Source organism: Lepisosteus oculatus, chromosome 9 (assembly GCF_040954835.1).
Source record: "Lepisosteus oculatus isolate fLepOcu1 chromosome 9, fLepOcu1.hap2, whole genome shotgun sequence".
In the NCBI taxonomy this organism is placed as follows: Eukaryota; Metazoa; Chordata; class Actinopteri; order Semionotiformes; family Lepisosteidae; genus Lepisosteus; species Lepisosteus oculatus.
This window is the reverse complement of record NC_090704.1, coordinates 3,204,188-3,220,209: the sequence shown is the minus strand read 5'-3', so window position 1 is coordinate 3,220,209 and position 16,022 is coordinate 3,204,188. Positions and strand designations below refer to the sequence as shown.

The window sequence follows — 16,022 nt, the reverse complement described above, 5'->3', positions numbered from 1 at the left end:
ATTCTATAGTGACATGGGGATGTGGTATTCACAACTTGTCCCTAGTTAGGATTCAATCACTGTCTCCCAGTGGGAGAATTCAATGTCATGGGGAGTCCTAGGGGCGGTGTCATGGGAAAAGGCTCAGACTGCACTGTTTCAGACTGCCTTGTTACAGATACAAATTGAAACCAGACTCGTTTAAACCTCACATTTATTATTAATTCTATGAAGTGCTGCATTCTAAATAGAATTAGTCATGTCATAATTTCACATCTAAAACAACGGGATAAGAGGTATTCCCTCTGTGAGTCACTGAGGAACAAAAAATGTGGAGTGCCTGCAATGTAAAAACCAAAATTACCCCATAAACTCCAGGCACCCACTACTCCAGAGGGCAGGAGGAGCGAGATTACCGGTACATCTTCAGCCCAGCTCAGGTTCTTCAATCCCCGTCAGCCTCACGACTCGGCAATATCTAAGTTATTGCCACATGTTCGAAGAGTGAGCAGCATTGCATGGACACATAATGTAATCCCAATCTTGGCGTTAATTGTCTTCAATCCGGGAGGGAAAGAGGAATTCAAAATCATTATTTATTTAGCTTCCCTTCAATGGAACGATCTAGTCAGCAGATCCAAATGGACTGGAGTGGTGGCTGACCTCTGCAAAGAGCAGGCACCCCTATTGCTCGAGAGAACTTCTAATGCTGAGCGTTGTTATTAATTTATCATTTGCCCAAAGCTTTTATCCCTAACAAACCTGAACCCATTACAGAGACATGCGTTCTGTGGAAACAGTCCGAGTCGCGCACCTTGTTCAAGTGTGCAACAGGAGCAGTCACATAACTTTCCAGCAACGAACCCTCACCACTACTCCACAGAGCTGTGGCCTCTTCTCCTCTCTTCCGATAGAACCAACACACGCAGTTCACTGGCCGTACTTGGCTTACAGTCCACATCCTGGAGCACAATGTGTTCACCCTCACAATTTCTAATGCACTCTGCCCCGAGGATGGAACCCAGGTTTGTTTTCTGTTTATCCTGTCTCATTCAATATCCTGCCTGGCAAACGTATAGATCACATTTACCCAGTAGAGGATCTGTGAAAATCAAAGAGCAATGTCACTTCCCATGACTAACGTATGATATACTATAACACAGAAAATACTTTTCTAAACACAAGACCTACAGCATAGAAACAAAACTATTATTTTACAATACAAAAGGTATTATTACTATCATCGTTAATATTATTATTATGAGAAGGTAAACCAAACATTACATGGAAAAACATTTTTTAACAAAAAATTAAAAATAAAAAATGATACCTGATGGGAATGTTCTCATTTGGACGGTGGTGTTGTAGTTTGTGGCCTGTGTTCTATATTCTACTCTACAACTCTGAGGAACACAGATGTTGAGGAACAGTTGCAACCCACTGGATAACGTTTCTGGGCTCACATGGGTTTCGTGAGTCAAGCGTTTGAAGTTGGGGACGATGCTTTCTCTCACACCCTGCAGGTCTGGACCTCTGGCCCTTACTGTCAGTCGGCTTCATGATTGATAACGGGCTCCAGATCTCCCTGCGCCTCGCCCTTCAAACCTTCACTTCGCACTTCAGGGTGACGGACACGGTCTCATTTAACAGTAGCCTTTTCTCTTTCAACTCTTAAGAAAACCATTTAATTAAATTCCTGGGAAATGCACGCTGGAAAACTCCTCTTCGTCTAATAAACGAAAGGCTTTATGTGATGAAATCAAAAACAAATGGTGGAAAATGTACTTCATGTCCCGCTAACCCGTTCCTTAAATGGGAATATAGGAGAGCAGACTGGGCTGGCAGTGGGATGCTGGGATAGGGTTTCAGTCAGCGGAGTGGAGTGTGCCATTTCTGGGACCCAGTGGAGCGTGTGTGTGCGAAGGAGACATGAGCCTGCAGAAAACGCAGTTTTCCAATTGAAAAATAGAGCAGGAACAGAGACATCCATCGCATTCGAAGGTGCGCAGAGAATCATCTACCGCCGCGACAAGGAGACCAAAACATTTTAGTCCACTGGCAGGGAGTAAAGGTTTGTATGTGTCCTTTTTGTACAAGAGAAACTCCATTCACCCTGTCTGCACCAATACAATAAAAGTCACACTAGAATGAGCTGTGATGAAAAAGGTTTGTTGATCTTGTTGCTATAGTGAAATGTATCACATCCAGGGAGTTTTTTCCCCTGTCGTTTGTTCTTTTTCTCCCACTGTTTGCCTTTGCAGTCATGTTATACTACAGATGAATTACCACATTCACGTGAAGGCATTTTTTATTTGCCATTGGTTGTGTTCGGCCTCTTTTTTAACCTTTGTCTGCACTAAGGAGATGTGCTGCCGACAGTCAGAGAATGACCTGTACATTACTTTAACAAGGAAATTAAAGGATGTGGGGTTCTGTCAAATAAACATTAATAATTGTGTATACAAAAATGGTTATTTCGTGTAAGGCTTTCTACACAAATCAGAGACACTGCATTTTGCATACAATAGCAATGTTACACTTCTTAAAGGCAGTTATGTAGCACTTTTTCTCAACTAAAGGCTTGAACATAAACTGAAAGACATTAAAAATGCTTTCAGTATATAAAAAACAAATTAGGTAATATCAACACTCTGATAATTAGAAAGAATATAAAATATCTCCATTATGTAGATCCTTTATGTACTCTTGCCTGATTGTTCCCATAATGAAAGCAGGTTATTTATGATTCACGGGCTGTGTTTTCAACTTAAAGGACACATCTGTGCATGAATTGTGGTGCAATGTAGCTTACCTCCAAACTTCAGCACAGAACCCCACAATTAGGAATGGTTTGAATCAGCTTCCAACAGCCAGCATGTCCCTCTCTTTACAAACTCTACAGCAGTAGTTGGTTTGCCCAAGTCTCTGCATTCATGGGTTCCAATTAAAAAAAACCCACTGCTCCCCATTACCATGTGTGAGCTCGACAAATGATGCTCAGACTAATTTGAGGCAACGACCTGCACTGTACACTCCTGTTATTTAACAGAAATAACCTTGACCATGATTGACACGTTTAACCTGTCGAGTGAGACGTGCTATTAAGCACAATGTAATTTACTGTATTTGGATGAACTGCTGCAGTCAAATAAAAGATTGGATTCTTGAACACGATTTCAATCTTGAACAATACTTTAACACACTGTAGGTTGTTGGGTCAGCTAAGATTCTGCACAAGAAACATGATTTTATGGTGAGAGCAAGTACTGCAATTGTAACCTTCAGCGTGCCCTTGAGGTGTAAAATAGTTGATTCCCTTTGCTTCTGTAACAATTTGTTTATTGTGTTAAAAAATACAGCAAACCTAAAGTTCATTCGCTACACTAGAATCTGGTGGGATTGCCTAAGATAAACTGCTAAAAACGTCCACTATGTGTTAGCAGTTGCATGACAAAATGCACATGCTTAGTATACTTGATTTGTCCCTCTGAGATACCGCACATAGTAACTAATATTTACAATTCACACTTATTAATCTTTTATTTGCTTAGAGTTTTTTTCTGAAAGGATCTCAAAGCACTTGGCATATAGCAGGGGCTTTGCTTCAACCCAATACACATAATGTGTGGTATTTCTCAGCAGGCCTTGGAGACAATACTAATGATCTTTATGGAGCATATACTGTACGTCACATACTGGGTCACTGCAAACCAGCATGGTCCTGCTCATCCCTTGCTTTTCAATAACACTAAACTTGCAAACAGCAAAACAAATGTAATATTGTAAATAGTTATGTATTTATGGTTATCTAAAATTAAAAACATGCTCTCCTGTTCAGAATTACAAGCTTTTTTAAATTAATACATTATAGCCTATAACCTACTCTGTGCAAACAATAAAATACTGTAAAAGCAAAAAGGAAGTATCAAGAGCCTTTGGATTTAGACTCAATACAGATAAGAACAGGGGAAAATTCAGCAGCCACAGTATATGGCTCTAAAAGCTTTTTATGTTGTACTAGAATGCCCGGGGTTATTCAAACACCATCAGTGTCTTCCCTCTTTTGCAGATCAATAAGTAAATCTGACTCCTTATTCATGACCTGCAATACTGACTGGACCACTGTTACTAATTCTAAAAGAAATGCTTCAGAAGTGTTTATTTTTCCTCGTCAATCTGCTGATAGGGTCAGGCCCTTTGAAAATTTGACGTACTCTGCTCAAACAATTATTACAGAGGTGTGTGTACAGTATGTGTTTGAGTGCATGTGGTGGTAGGGTAGCTCTTATTTAAATTAAAATGCATGTATTATCCTGCTTTAAACTTGATCACCACCTACTCAAGAACACATTACCCCCAAGTTCTCTTTGATAGCATCCACAATACTGTGTCAGGCAAACAAATTAAAAGGCAGCTACAAGCGCTCTGATTTTGGCTCGTACTTCACACTCTTTCACTAATGTACACATCTGCACATATAAGTACATTCAGATACTTACAGGTCTCACATTTGTGCAGCCTGTCACGCTGAATGTTAACTGAATGCGCCATGCTTTTCCCTAAGGAAAACGACTGAAATACAACACGGTAAGAAAAACGACTGAAATACAAAACGTTTTAGATTTAATGGCGTTTTCAACTTTTGGTAACACCGACGCAATAGTGAAAAAGCAAACCCGACTGATGACAGGTGAGACTAGGTCATATGAAGGAGCCTTTTTGGATATTTGTAAACGGAGCACAGGGATGTTGAATACTGCGTCAAGTGCAGAAGGAGATTGAAGTGTTTTACCACCTTCATATTTCGGAGGAACGTCAAGCACCAAGATAAAATTCCTTTAGCCTCCGATCTGAATGGGCACTGGACGCCGAGTTCACGAAAGCGAAGGCTTTGTGCTGAGAAACTGCCGGGGCCAAGTCAGCGCACTGCGATAAGAATTTGCCTTTTACAAATACACATGAAAAAATATTCGTTGAAAGAAATCAACTGAACGTGAGTTAAAGTTATTACTTGCTAGAAATCCTGAAAGATATGTCCCCGGCAAATCCATAATTCGCTAACGCCGACTCCTAAAGTAAACAAGTGCTTTTGAGATGATTACCTCATTAATTTAAAAAAGAAAACTTCCCCGAAGACAGATGGAAATGATAGGTTAATGGGGCTCTGGCGGGTCTCAACCAGGGTGAAATCTGCAAGCGGGTACTCTTAACTAATCGGGACACACGCTCTTGCTACTGAAAAGCAAGAAACTCGTTCTCGGCACGATGCATCGGTTATTCGCTCGACAGACCTCGACACACAACCGGGCTGCAACGGCTAAGACACCTTGTTCCCTCCTGGGACTCGTGCCCGGTGTGTCGGAGTGCGGCCGAAGCACAAATAATTCAGCGAATTGTTACGTTATTTATTACGCTAGATATTTGTTATTTAGACTACAACGCCAGCACCACTCCGTCATAAAACAAAGGCTGCATGATACTTATAGTAAAGTTATATATATATATAAATGTATAAGTAATATTGGATCATTCTTTGCTTCGTGTGAAGATACAACTATACTCCATCTAAATCATCAACTGTCAGCAGCACAACGAAGCGAATGTAGATGCTCAACAGGTGCTCTCTGTCGCCCTCTGGGAAAAACGTGCGGTTACGCGCCAGATGAGCGCCGTCGCAGGTTTTATGAAGTTGCCGTTCCAGTTGCAGGACACGACAAAACCCACAGCCCCCAATGGGAACCGATTGCCCTGCTGAAGGCGAAAGGGTATCTTTAGTTGTTAAGATGGTCCCCAAACCACTTAAAGCGACCAAGCTCGGCGTTACCGTGTCCTCCTCGCGTCCCGGTGCGTCCCCAGCGCGTCCCGCACCGATCCGCACCTCTGGGTGCCCCTCCTTCTCCGCCGCTGCTCCGCATCTCCCGGCTGTGTAAAACGCACATGGAGAGCTCCCTCACAGAAGCATGATGTATTCGCCCTCCGCGCTTTCCCCCCTGCCTGTCAGGCTGGGTGTTTTGTTGCTGTAATTTTGGTCAGGGGCTGCTCGGCCGATCCACTGCGGTTGTAGACTTTCAACAGGCTTCGGTTTCAGACCGCTAAGGCGCCTCCCTCTGTAACCAAGTCCGGTTCCGTCTTTCTTCTTCTTTTCAGTAATATGTATATAATATCTTCTACCTTTCCGACACACGGCGCTTGGCGTCGAAACAGCGCACAAGTCGGTGTTGGGCTCCAGACTGAAGTTCCCGGCTGATGAGAGTTATTTAAATGTAAGAAACAGCTGAGCGGCGCCCTTGAAAATGAAGGTGTAGTATTATATTGTTTTCTCTGCAAGGAGAAAGAAATAAAAAAAAACAAGTTTGCAAAGAGAAAAATAATTCTAAAGTAGAGAATATACTTGGCAACAGCATCAATAACACTGTCTTTAATATAGTAGCATTGCTATCTTCAGAATACAGATCAATGTGAAATGCATTGTGATTCTCGGTCCTTATGATTTTAGGTCGATTTTGAAAACCCCATATTTTTATGCATTGTGCTGTAAAGTCGGGGCTATATTCAAGATCAGAACACCAAACTGATTCCGTAAATTCCTCTAATTAACTGCCCAATTAATATGTTCGGTGCAACCGGGCTCATACAAATCAGTTCAGAACTGGCGGCGTTGCGTATTCTACTTAGGAGCCGAGACGAAAGTAAGTTTTACCGGCAGAAAAAAAGAGGAAAGGGGACTTTTCATTTGCTAAAATTTCCACAGATTATCTTCGAGAAAGCGATGCACAAATGTACAGGTTTAGCTGTTTTTTTATGCTTAATTTCGCTCCAGGGTGCCTCGCTTTTCCTCTCAAGTGCAGCACAGAGCAACTACTTCTATGGAACTGGAAGGCAGCGCGTCTTGTGTTTTGAAACAGTGATATTTCCCAACAGTTTAACCCCCCACCACCACCCTAAGTGCAGAATGCATTTTCAGTTTTCAGTCTGTCACGATCTCAGATATTCTGGATATTCCTCTCTTTTTTTAGAAGCGCAGATTAGCAACCAGACGGGCTGACATTAAGCAGTATTCATTTGTAATGCCCGAGGGCTACACGAAATGATTCGCATAAGGAGGGTATCTCTGTAGTACATCCAGCGACTGCGATCTTCTGTTCTTAACCCACTGCCCGTTTCGATAGCACGACCACACGAATATCAGTCTGGGTAGTCCACTCCTCTGTTGGGCCACTGTTGTTTTTTTACAACTTAGAACTTCATATTGAAAGCACGGATCGGCAGGGCATTCGCAAGAATTAGTTACCATTTTGGGCGACTTGAATTTTTTAACCGTGTATCTGAAACAAGTTCTCCGGTATTCACACTGATGCCGCGGACGAACCTGCTGTATGAGGGGGCGGAAAAAAAAGTAGGATTTGCAAATTAACGTCGCTGGTCAGGATAACGCAGTGGACACTTACCTCTCCAGAACTTCGTTTCCTGACAGAAAAGAAGTGTTGTAAGTCGCAAACGTGTTGATACAGCAATCCTACGGCGACAAAGCTTCATTCCAGGTAGACGTGCCCCCTGGATGGGTATATACAGTAAATGATTCCTTACAATACAACGCGCACACAAAGGGATAGAATCAGCTGCCAGTAATCCGAATTTCTGTTGCCGATTTCAGCCAGAGGTGATGCTGCCGTTGTCCTGTCAAACGCCTGTCCCGCAGATGTACACGGCGCTCGGCACGTTAAGTTGCCAGTAATGAGGCAGGAGCCGAGGGGCGCGCCGTGCGGTAGTTGTCACTGTCGGAGGTTACTGCAGCCTCTGTCCCAGGGTGTTCGGGAGAGCAATTTGGAACGGAAACTGCCTTCTGGTCCGTGTTAACTACGGATTTTTGCAACAATTCCAGCTCCAAAGACAGATATGTGTTGCTCCTCATTTTTGAAACCTCCTGGTGTCAAATTCCACCCTCTCTGTCACATGATCCCACACACAAAACCGGAGCGCAGAGCGAGCTCTTCAGGTAGCTATGACATGATAAAGTAAGTACAGCTCTTCGTCTTTATTAGACGCGCCACCCGATTTTATTCCTTCGTGTTTTTGGTGGGTGTTTTTTCTTTGTTTTCACTTGTATCCGTTGATACCATTATTTGTGCAGATTTCTGGGGAAACGCGTCTCCTCTTTGCATTGTGCCTGCCGTTATCCTCAGCCTCTGCTACTAATGTTTTTAAAATATGTTTAAAAAGCGCACACACGCACATACAGTCCAAGAGCACGCGTTGACGGCGTCATTCCAAAGGCTGGGAGCCGCTCGTGCCGGTAGCAGCACACACTAAATAAACAGTCTGTAATCACAATCCGGGACCAGAGGTGAGTCCTGTAAGCGAATATCCCGACACACCAGTGCCAGCCGCTCGCTGCTGAAACCGGAGCGCCCTCCGGCTCATAACTGCGCTTCGACTTTTCCGATTGCAACACAATCGTGCTCAAATTTCAGCCTACAGTCAATTGTGTATCTGTACTACCACCACAGTATTAAGTGCTTTGTTGTTAGTGTTTCGGACTAGTTTTTATGTGCAGTCTAAATAAGCAATTTGAAGCGCTCGGGAGTTTTAGTTTCGTTATGCTGTTGCTGTAGAGGGTGGCGCATGTTCTCTGGTGTGCGCGCTTACAAACGCGGTCGCGACAGCACAGTGATTTTATTTAAAAAAAATCAATAGCCAGTTTATGCTACCTTTCTATCGATAAGACTACCATACGGTTGAAGGCAGGAGTCTGAAGCACCTACAGTATTACTGTGTGAAATATGTTTTTAAATCCCATTGTCAAGGAAGTGAAACATTTTAATGCTTATGTTTAAGATGACAGATTTGTCAATAGTTTTTTTTTAGAATTATCTGCTTTAGATTTATCTGCTTACTTGAATAATATATATACCTGTATATAATGGATTGAATAATATGTGCAACGTCCTGACTAGCAAACGTGATTGAAGAAACCGTGTCCAGGTTCGTGCTATTGACGAAACAACTGAGCTGTGCAATGTATTCGTGCGTTTCTTTCAGGATACAATTTCTGCCATTAAGTGAATTTTTTTTCCCCTAGAAATTAAGGCGAAGCCTTCAGAACGTACTGAAAATCCACCCTTTTCAGGATTTCATTCATCTAGTTTTGAACAAGGCATTATTGAAACATTACAATTTAAGCTCGGTCCGAATCGACAAAATGGCTTTTATGTCTGGATTCTGGTTCCTGGGCTTTTGTGTTGCTCAGTGTGAGCGCTGACTTTGACACCATTGATAACGAAGCCCTCTGTAAAAACTCCGAATTCTTTTAACATCTGTAACACTTGCCAGTACTGCTTTCTTATTTGTGTAACAGGACACAGGTTGTATCACTTGGGTATTGTACTTCTGCTGTGACAGCTGTTTGTTCTGGTGTGCCTCAGGGGTCTGTATGGGGCCAACAGCCTGGTCAAAAACTTCAGGAAACATGGCCTTGAATCTTATGTAAATGCTGAAATCACTCAGATTTACTTTACTTCTAACTCAGACAAATGAGGACATCGGCATTGGAGTACAGTATATTATGATATTGTCAGGTTATAAAATATGGGTGTTTCAAAAATTTTAAAAGTTCAGATAAAATCTGGGGTTATGGTATTTGGACATTGACTGTCAATGGGGGCTGGGGTTGGAAGGGTGCTGACACTTGTACCGGTAGGTATTTCTACAAGAATCATTTTGAAGTGAAAACCTTTGGGGAATGTAATAAGGGAGTAATTGTTCATATTTTTTAATTCATACAGAATATTTTGCAGAATGCATGTCATGCAAATGACACATGATTTCAGTTATTAAAATGCTTTTTTTAGTATCGCAACTAAAACTCTTAAAGGGTCAACTGTAGCCTGTTGTCAGCTTTTGGCAAAGGCAATTGCTTTGTGAAACAAGTGTGTCTTGATCTCTTCAAATTAGCCGAACCTTCTCAAATGTGTAGGTGTGTGTATGTGCAGTATGTGGGGAGGGAGGTTTCTGTAGTTGGCTAAGAGCATATCCCAGAGGTATGCAAACCTGTTAAGTTTATCCTAATTATACACATAATATATAGCTGATAAGTCATATACAGGTTATCACCAAGATAAACTGAGTAAGACAAATAAACATTTATAAAGAAGTATATGCATTACGTGAGGGAAACACATTTTGCTGAAAGAAAGCCCTCCCTGTCAAAGTTGCTTTCGAATGCACGGTCTTTGCCTTTGAAAGTTATCAAGATGGGCAGGAGAAATCAGGCTCTCTTAAAACAAGTCCAGGCCTCCCTTTACCATTATCCTTCCGAAACATACCGATTTCTCAAGGAGAATAACAACAGTTGAGTTCGGGGCTTCCTGCCAAGCTGAGGATGCAGTTCCATCTTTGGGTACAGCAGCGTCACCTTCCCGAGCGCGAAGCTAACAGAGCCTGACTGCCTTTCACTCCTGACCGAGCGTCAGGCACTGTCGGGGAACTGCCAGCAGACAGCACAGCAGACTGATAGCTCACAGCCACAGGTACCAGGCTGGATAACAGAGCCAAGACAGGATCACTGCTGCCTGACCTGTCAGGAGCTCTCGACAACACAGCTGAGCTCTGAACCGGAGCACTGTTCACGACTGAAGGAATTCACCACTCAAAATTCATGGGGAGAACCTTTAATTTGTCATGGTAAAAATGTTCGTATTTGTGGCAACAGTACTATGCTAAAACCCACATTCTGCTTTTGACTTGCAGCCTCGCAATGATTGCTGTAAGTTGCTTAGCTGATGAATACAGAACTGCAGTTGTGTTTGTGCTCAGAGGTTCCAGGTGCCTTTCTGAGTACTAACTCTTCGCACTGGGGCAGCCAGACATGAAAGATGGCATCAAGCAAAGTATGTGGCATGGATAACATTCCAGGTTTCTCTTTAAGGTACAGCATCATCATGCCGCAGTAAATACCGGGGTGCATTCATACATTTTGTATTACCACTGTGCAACATTCCCACTTGCGTCAATTTCTTTCCCAAAACAAGCTGAGGAGTGTGGCATGAATCTTGGAGGACGGCATTTTTTTGAGTTACACAAGAAGACAGTGGCTTGAAAAAACTAAAAAAATCATGTAACAGAAATGTTCATTCCTCTGTTTCAATGATGACCATGGTGTATTTAACTGTGTTCTGTGGCTGTGCTATGAAACCTTCATTGTTATTAAAACATGAGACAAACAGATATTCATCTTATTAATCACTTTGAGATCATTGCTTTTAAAGGCAACACATAAAATAAAGCTTTACGGCCCTGATCAAGATATTTTAAATCGATGCTTTCAAACGATTTGCTTGCTGTTCAAGTAAAAATAAAATGGTTTGGACATTAGGAGCCCTGGAAATGTAGGCTTCTACTGCAGCAGGCACACGTTGTGTGAGAGACTGAGCCCTGCAGCTGAGCTCTCCGCTGATGGAGATTAATGACCAGTGCTGGACAGGGCAAGGGCTACAGACACACTGCAGACTGGGCTATTACAGAGTACAGATGGCCAGGGATTAATGCTCAGCAGGGAGCTCGCTGTTAAGGGGGCCTGGAATCTTACTAATGGTACACAAGTGGAGTACAGTGAGGGGCAGCACAGTGGTGCAGTGGTCAGCACTGCTAATGGCAGCGCTGGGGCTCTGGGGTCAGTTCCTGGGGACCTACCTGTGTTTGAACGTCCTCCTCATGTCCGAGCGTCCCAGGTGCTCGGGTTTCCTCGACAGGTGAGCTGGCTTCTGGGAAAAGTGTGTGTGTGTGTGTCCCGTGATGGACTGGCGTCCCGTCCAGGGTGTGACCCGCTGTGGTCCCGGTGCTTGCTGGGGATAGGCTCCGGCTCCCCCCGACCCTGAACTGAAGAAAGAGGGTAGGAAATGGATGGATGGACTTAGTACTGTACATTGCTCAGTTGCTGTATCGGCATGTATCCATGTCCAGTCACGACAGATCCGAATACGTAGATCTACTTCTGCGCCTTGTCTCTCGGCTCACGCGGTGCTATACCCATTTCGGGTGTTGCCAAGTCCTGGCGCCGGCTGGCTGTGACGGGGTTGGGTGACTGGCAGAGTTCTGACAGGGACAGGGCTGGGATTGACCTGGCAGGGCTCCTCTTGGCTGATGGTGCCGTCGGTGAGGGACGCTCCCGTTGTCCAATCGGGTTGTCCAGCGGTCCCATCAGCTAGGAGGAGCACACCGGCTCTTCCTCATTCTCCCCGTGGAGCATGGGAGTAGTACCCAGGTGGGGGGCGGGAATATTAAAGGAAAGATGGGGAGAGAACAGACTGGGGTGTTTTTCCGTTTCAGGCCTGGCCAAACTGCTGAAACGTCAGTGATCATCAGCCCTCGGGTAGAAGCTCGTGCTGAGAGAGCAGGATGTGGCCTCGGCCCTGGAGAGCAGCGGCTTTGACCATGTCATGGCAGACTGTGGATGATAGCGTTGGGTTTCCTCTGGGCGGCGTGCAGCACTGACCTCTGTGGTCCGGCGGCCTCCGAGGTGCGTCGTCAGGGAGGTCTCCAAGGGCGCTGCGGACCTGCGGACCTGCAGGGTGAGAAGCAAGGCGCGTGAATGGGTGGCCAGTGGTGGAGCATCTGTCCATCTGTCCAAACTGACCGGGGGGGGTTACTGTGGTCGAGCTCCGCACTGGTTAAAAAGGGGGGTGGGAGCAACTTTTCCAGAAAAGAAACCCCGGCCGGAGCGAATAAATAATGACCATGGCAATTTTATCTCAAAAGTGCATTTGAATAAGATTCGGCTGCTGCCAGGATGATGTATTTTGCGGCATAAATATTTCAGCTGAAAAAACAAAAGCATCCATTGGCCGTTTTAATTAATAACTTCGGGGACATTTATTCCCCAAAGTGTGAGAGATCCAAAAACATGCTTTGCATTAAAAAATTTGGTGAGGGTCAAATTTAGTCAGTTATAAGATCCCTTGATATCAATCATAACTTCGAGAGGTCAGTGTGAAACGTGAAGCAAAAACACAGCTTAGACAAAATGATGATGTGTTTCTCCTGCTGGTAATTTTCTGTTTTATGTGTGGTATTTTGTGTTATTAAAAGGAGTGTAAGAACAGTTTCATAAAGAGTAGATTACTGTAGGAAACCATCCAGGCTCCGTGAAAACTAAAGTAATCCACACAAAGGACCGTGGCCTTCACAAAGGACGTCTGGCCTATCACCCATTGATTACAGACACAGCAAAGCCAACAAGAAAGAAAGAAAACAAAATCATTCTATTCCACGATTCTGAAGAGCACAAAAACAGGATTCCCAGTCCATCCTGAAAGAAGATCTTTTTAGGTTAGTTGCTCGCAGTAACCAAGCTTGTCTTTTCCTTTGTACAAATGCTATATGTTTAGTGTCATAAGTGTATTTTCTGAAATTACTGATAATTCGCCGAGTGCAATCAACCAGCTTCGGCGCGAAGGGGGAGGCGACTCTCTGGCCTGTCCCAGTGTCCCTGGACGGGGATCTACCCAGACTACTGCTCTGAAAGAGTGTGGTGAGTCAGCCCAGGAGGCCAGCTGTGACTCTGACGCATCACTCAGATATTGCATATTTACTTTCAACTGGGGTTTCCCGAGAGGACTACAAGCGAGAGAGAGAATTTATGCATTTTATTAAAGAAATCAATTCCAGGTTTGAGACATAGTGAAAACTCCCGTTCATTCTGGAATATCGCACCACCCTGGCGCGATACACGCCTGGTTTGAGGAGTTACCAATCAGAGGAGGTCATGAGGCCTACCCAGGCAGTGTGGTAGTTAGTGGTTAAGTGATCTAGGGATCCCATCCACATGTTCCCTGAAAGAAGACAGGATATTATCTTTGGCCACAGGGCTGGATGGCTTGTACACCCACAACGAAATAAAGAAGTGCCTTTCCTTTTAGATTTCCAGTGCACTTCCTCCTAGTTTCCAATTCTATCCTCTGATTCATGTTTTATTCCACAGTCCACTGTCCTCAAAAATCAGGTCCTTCTCCTAGTCTTCTCTGTTCAAGAGTTAAAGAGTTTCAGTACCTTTAGCTTGTTAGTGCTGGACATTCCCTTAAGCCTGGGAATGTAGCCGGAGGCTCATCCCTGGACTGTTATTTACAGTAGCTATACTGCGCCTTCACAGACTGAGCCACTGATGGCTCGACCAGAACGAGGCCTGTGCAAGGCCCTGAACGAAAGAGCTGGGAGCCGGGAGAGCATGACAGGGCTGCTGTGTCCTTGTCCTGGCCTGAGCCTGTGTGGGCTCTTCTGGACCGACTCCCACGACAGCGGACAGCTGAAACCCACTTCCCAGAGCGCCCTGCAACAGCCTGCGTGCCAGGGACCGGCTGCAAGCCTGCAACCAGAATTCCTGTTTTGACATCCATTAAAGTGCAAAGCAGCAGTTAACGCTACAAAAACGTTCACACAATTAATCTTTTGCCAGCACTAAATACCACATAAATCTAGATTGAATTAGAATTCTTTCAAATTGGAATAGCTATTTTCTCATTGACATACGTATGAACATATATTTGACATCTGAGCGATTTGGGTCTTTTTAATCTTTTAACCCAGAAGGCGGAGAACAGAAAAGCTGTAAAGCCTATAAATGGACATGCTGACTGGGCTGCGTGTGCAGGGTGCTGACCTCTGCGGTCTGAGGGTCTTCCACTTGTTTGCCGGGCTCCGGGCCTGGGCAGCACGCTGGGTGGTCAGGGGGCTGCTTCCTCCCCGCTGGCTCTGGGATGGAGCTCCCGTTGGGAAGGTGGAGGTGGTGGGAATTCCAGTCAGGCCTGGCATTCCACCAGCGCTGCTGCAGAGCGCACTTGTGATTCAGAGATCTCCTCAAGCCTTCCCAAAACAGCTTTCCTTAATCCACTGACAAACAGGCCACAGAGCAAACAGCTCCAGGCACAGCTCACCCTTTACTTCAAATATTGAGCTATTTAAAGCCACTTCAAACTGGGCCTCACGCCTATTAATTACCAGGAAAAATGCAGGAATACAGAGAGTATCTGCCTATAAATAGATTTTACATTGTGCAGTCAAAACAATACAGTTACGTCCAGAGTGTTTGTGTATGTCTGTTTACATAAAGCTAGATTTGTGTGTAATATTCAGTTTACAGTACAAACACCAAATCATGCATGCCTGTAAGTTATAATATATTGTGTCTACTTTTTCCGTTGTGGAATTGCGTTTAATAATTGGGCTTTATAACACTGACTCCATTGCATTCTAATGGGGTACAAAACAGGTTCAAAAATGAATGAGAGCAACACCTATCAAGGGAGTCTTTCTGGAAATGAAGGTAGGCTTGATTAGAAGGTGAAAGCAATCAGGGTCAAAAGAGAAATTGTACAGGCACAGCTCTTTGCTGATCCAAGACAAAGCTCTGTGTATGAAGCCATTTTTAACTACAGCTCAGTCAGCAGGGTCTCTGTACTGTACATTCTGATTACAAACAGTTTCAAAAGCATACAGTAAGTGAAACTGAAACTATAGTTAATGAATAAATAGAGTCCAGAATCGGAACAAAGAAGAACTGACCTGTCTTGTTTGTGACCAACCTGAAGGAGAAGATTAGGTAAAACTCCTCATCTCGTGGCTGAGATGCCTACATGTACATTGGAAGATATGGACATAGGCAAGTAGGGCAGTAATGCGGTATAAAAAAATGTAATTATTTTTGTTCCTCCGAAACATTTTTTAGTCACAGAGAGGGTGTGCATAAAGCTCATGTCTAATCGTCTTTTGATAGTATAGTTCGTTTTCCAATGTATTACTGTCTAGTAAAATTTGTCTTGTACAATTTGAGGAACATTTTTTCTTCTGATCTACAGGCTGAGAGAGTAATTCCTATGGATGCGTGTTAACTCCAGGACATTTGCTGGCAAGAAATCCACCTTCAGTCAGGAGATCACCTCGCTGAAGAGCCTCTGTGTACCTTCAGCTACGTTGTAAACTGACTGCTAACAATACAGCCAAATACTCATGCAGCACAGGGGACATGCAAATAAAGATTAAGTCCTAATGCCCGA

The 16,022-nt window shown here is 43.9% G+C and overlaps 1 protein-coding gene and 1 long non-coding RNA gene across 3 annotated transcripts in view; one reads left to right on the top strand and one right to left on the bottom strand.

Annotated features, from left to right (window-relative positions):
- Positions 1 to 6,132, bottom strand: part of LOC102684341 (artemin) — a 22,103-nt gene extending 15,971 nt beyond the window's left edge. The window contains exon 1 of the mRNA XM_015355127.2: positions 5,804 to 6,132. Coding sequence (XP_015210613.1) covers positions 5,804 to 5,918 — 115 coding nt within the window. The 5' untranslated portion in view covers positions 5,919 to 6,132. The remainder of the gene's footprint in view (positions 1 to 5,803) is intronic.
- On the top strand, positions 4,676 to 16,022 carry LOC107078331 (uncharacterized). 2 transcript variants are annotated; one of them, XR_001479272.2, is made up of 3 exons: positions 4,676 to 4,972; positions 12,304 to 12,545; positions 15,825 to 16,022. It is a non-coding gene; the product is annotated as an uncharacterized lncRNA (long non-coding RNA). The 2 variants fall into 2 exon arrangements; XR_001479271.2 differs by lacking the exon at positions 4,676 to 4,972 and adding an exon at positions 7,707 to 7,994.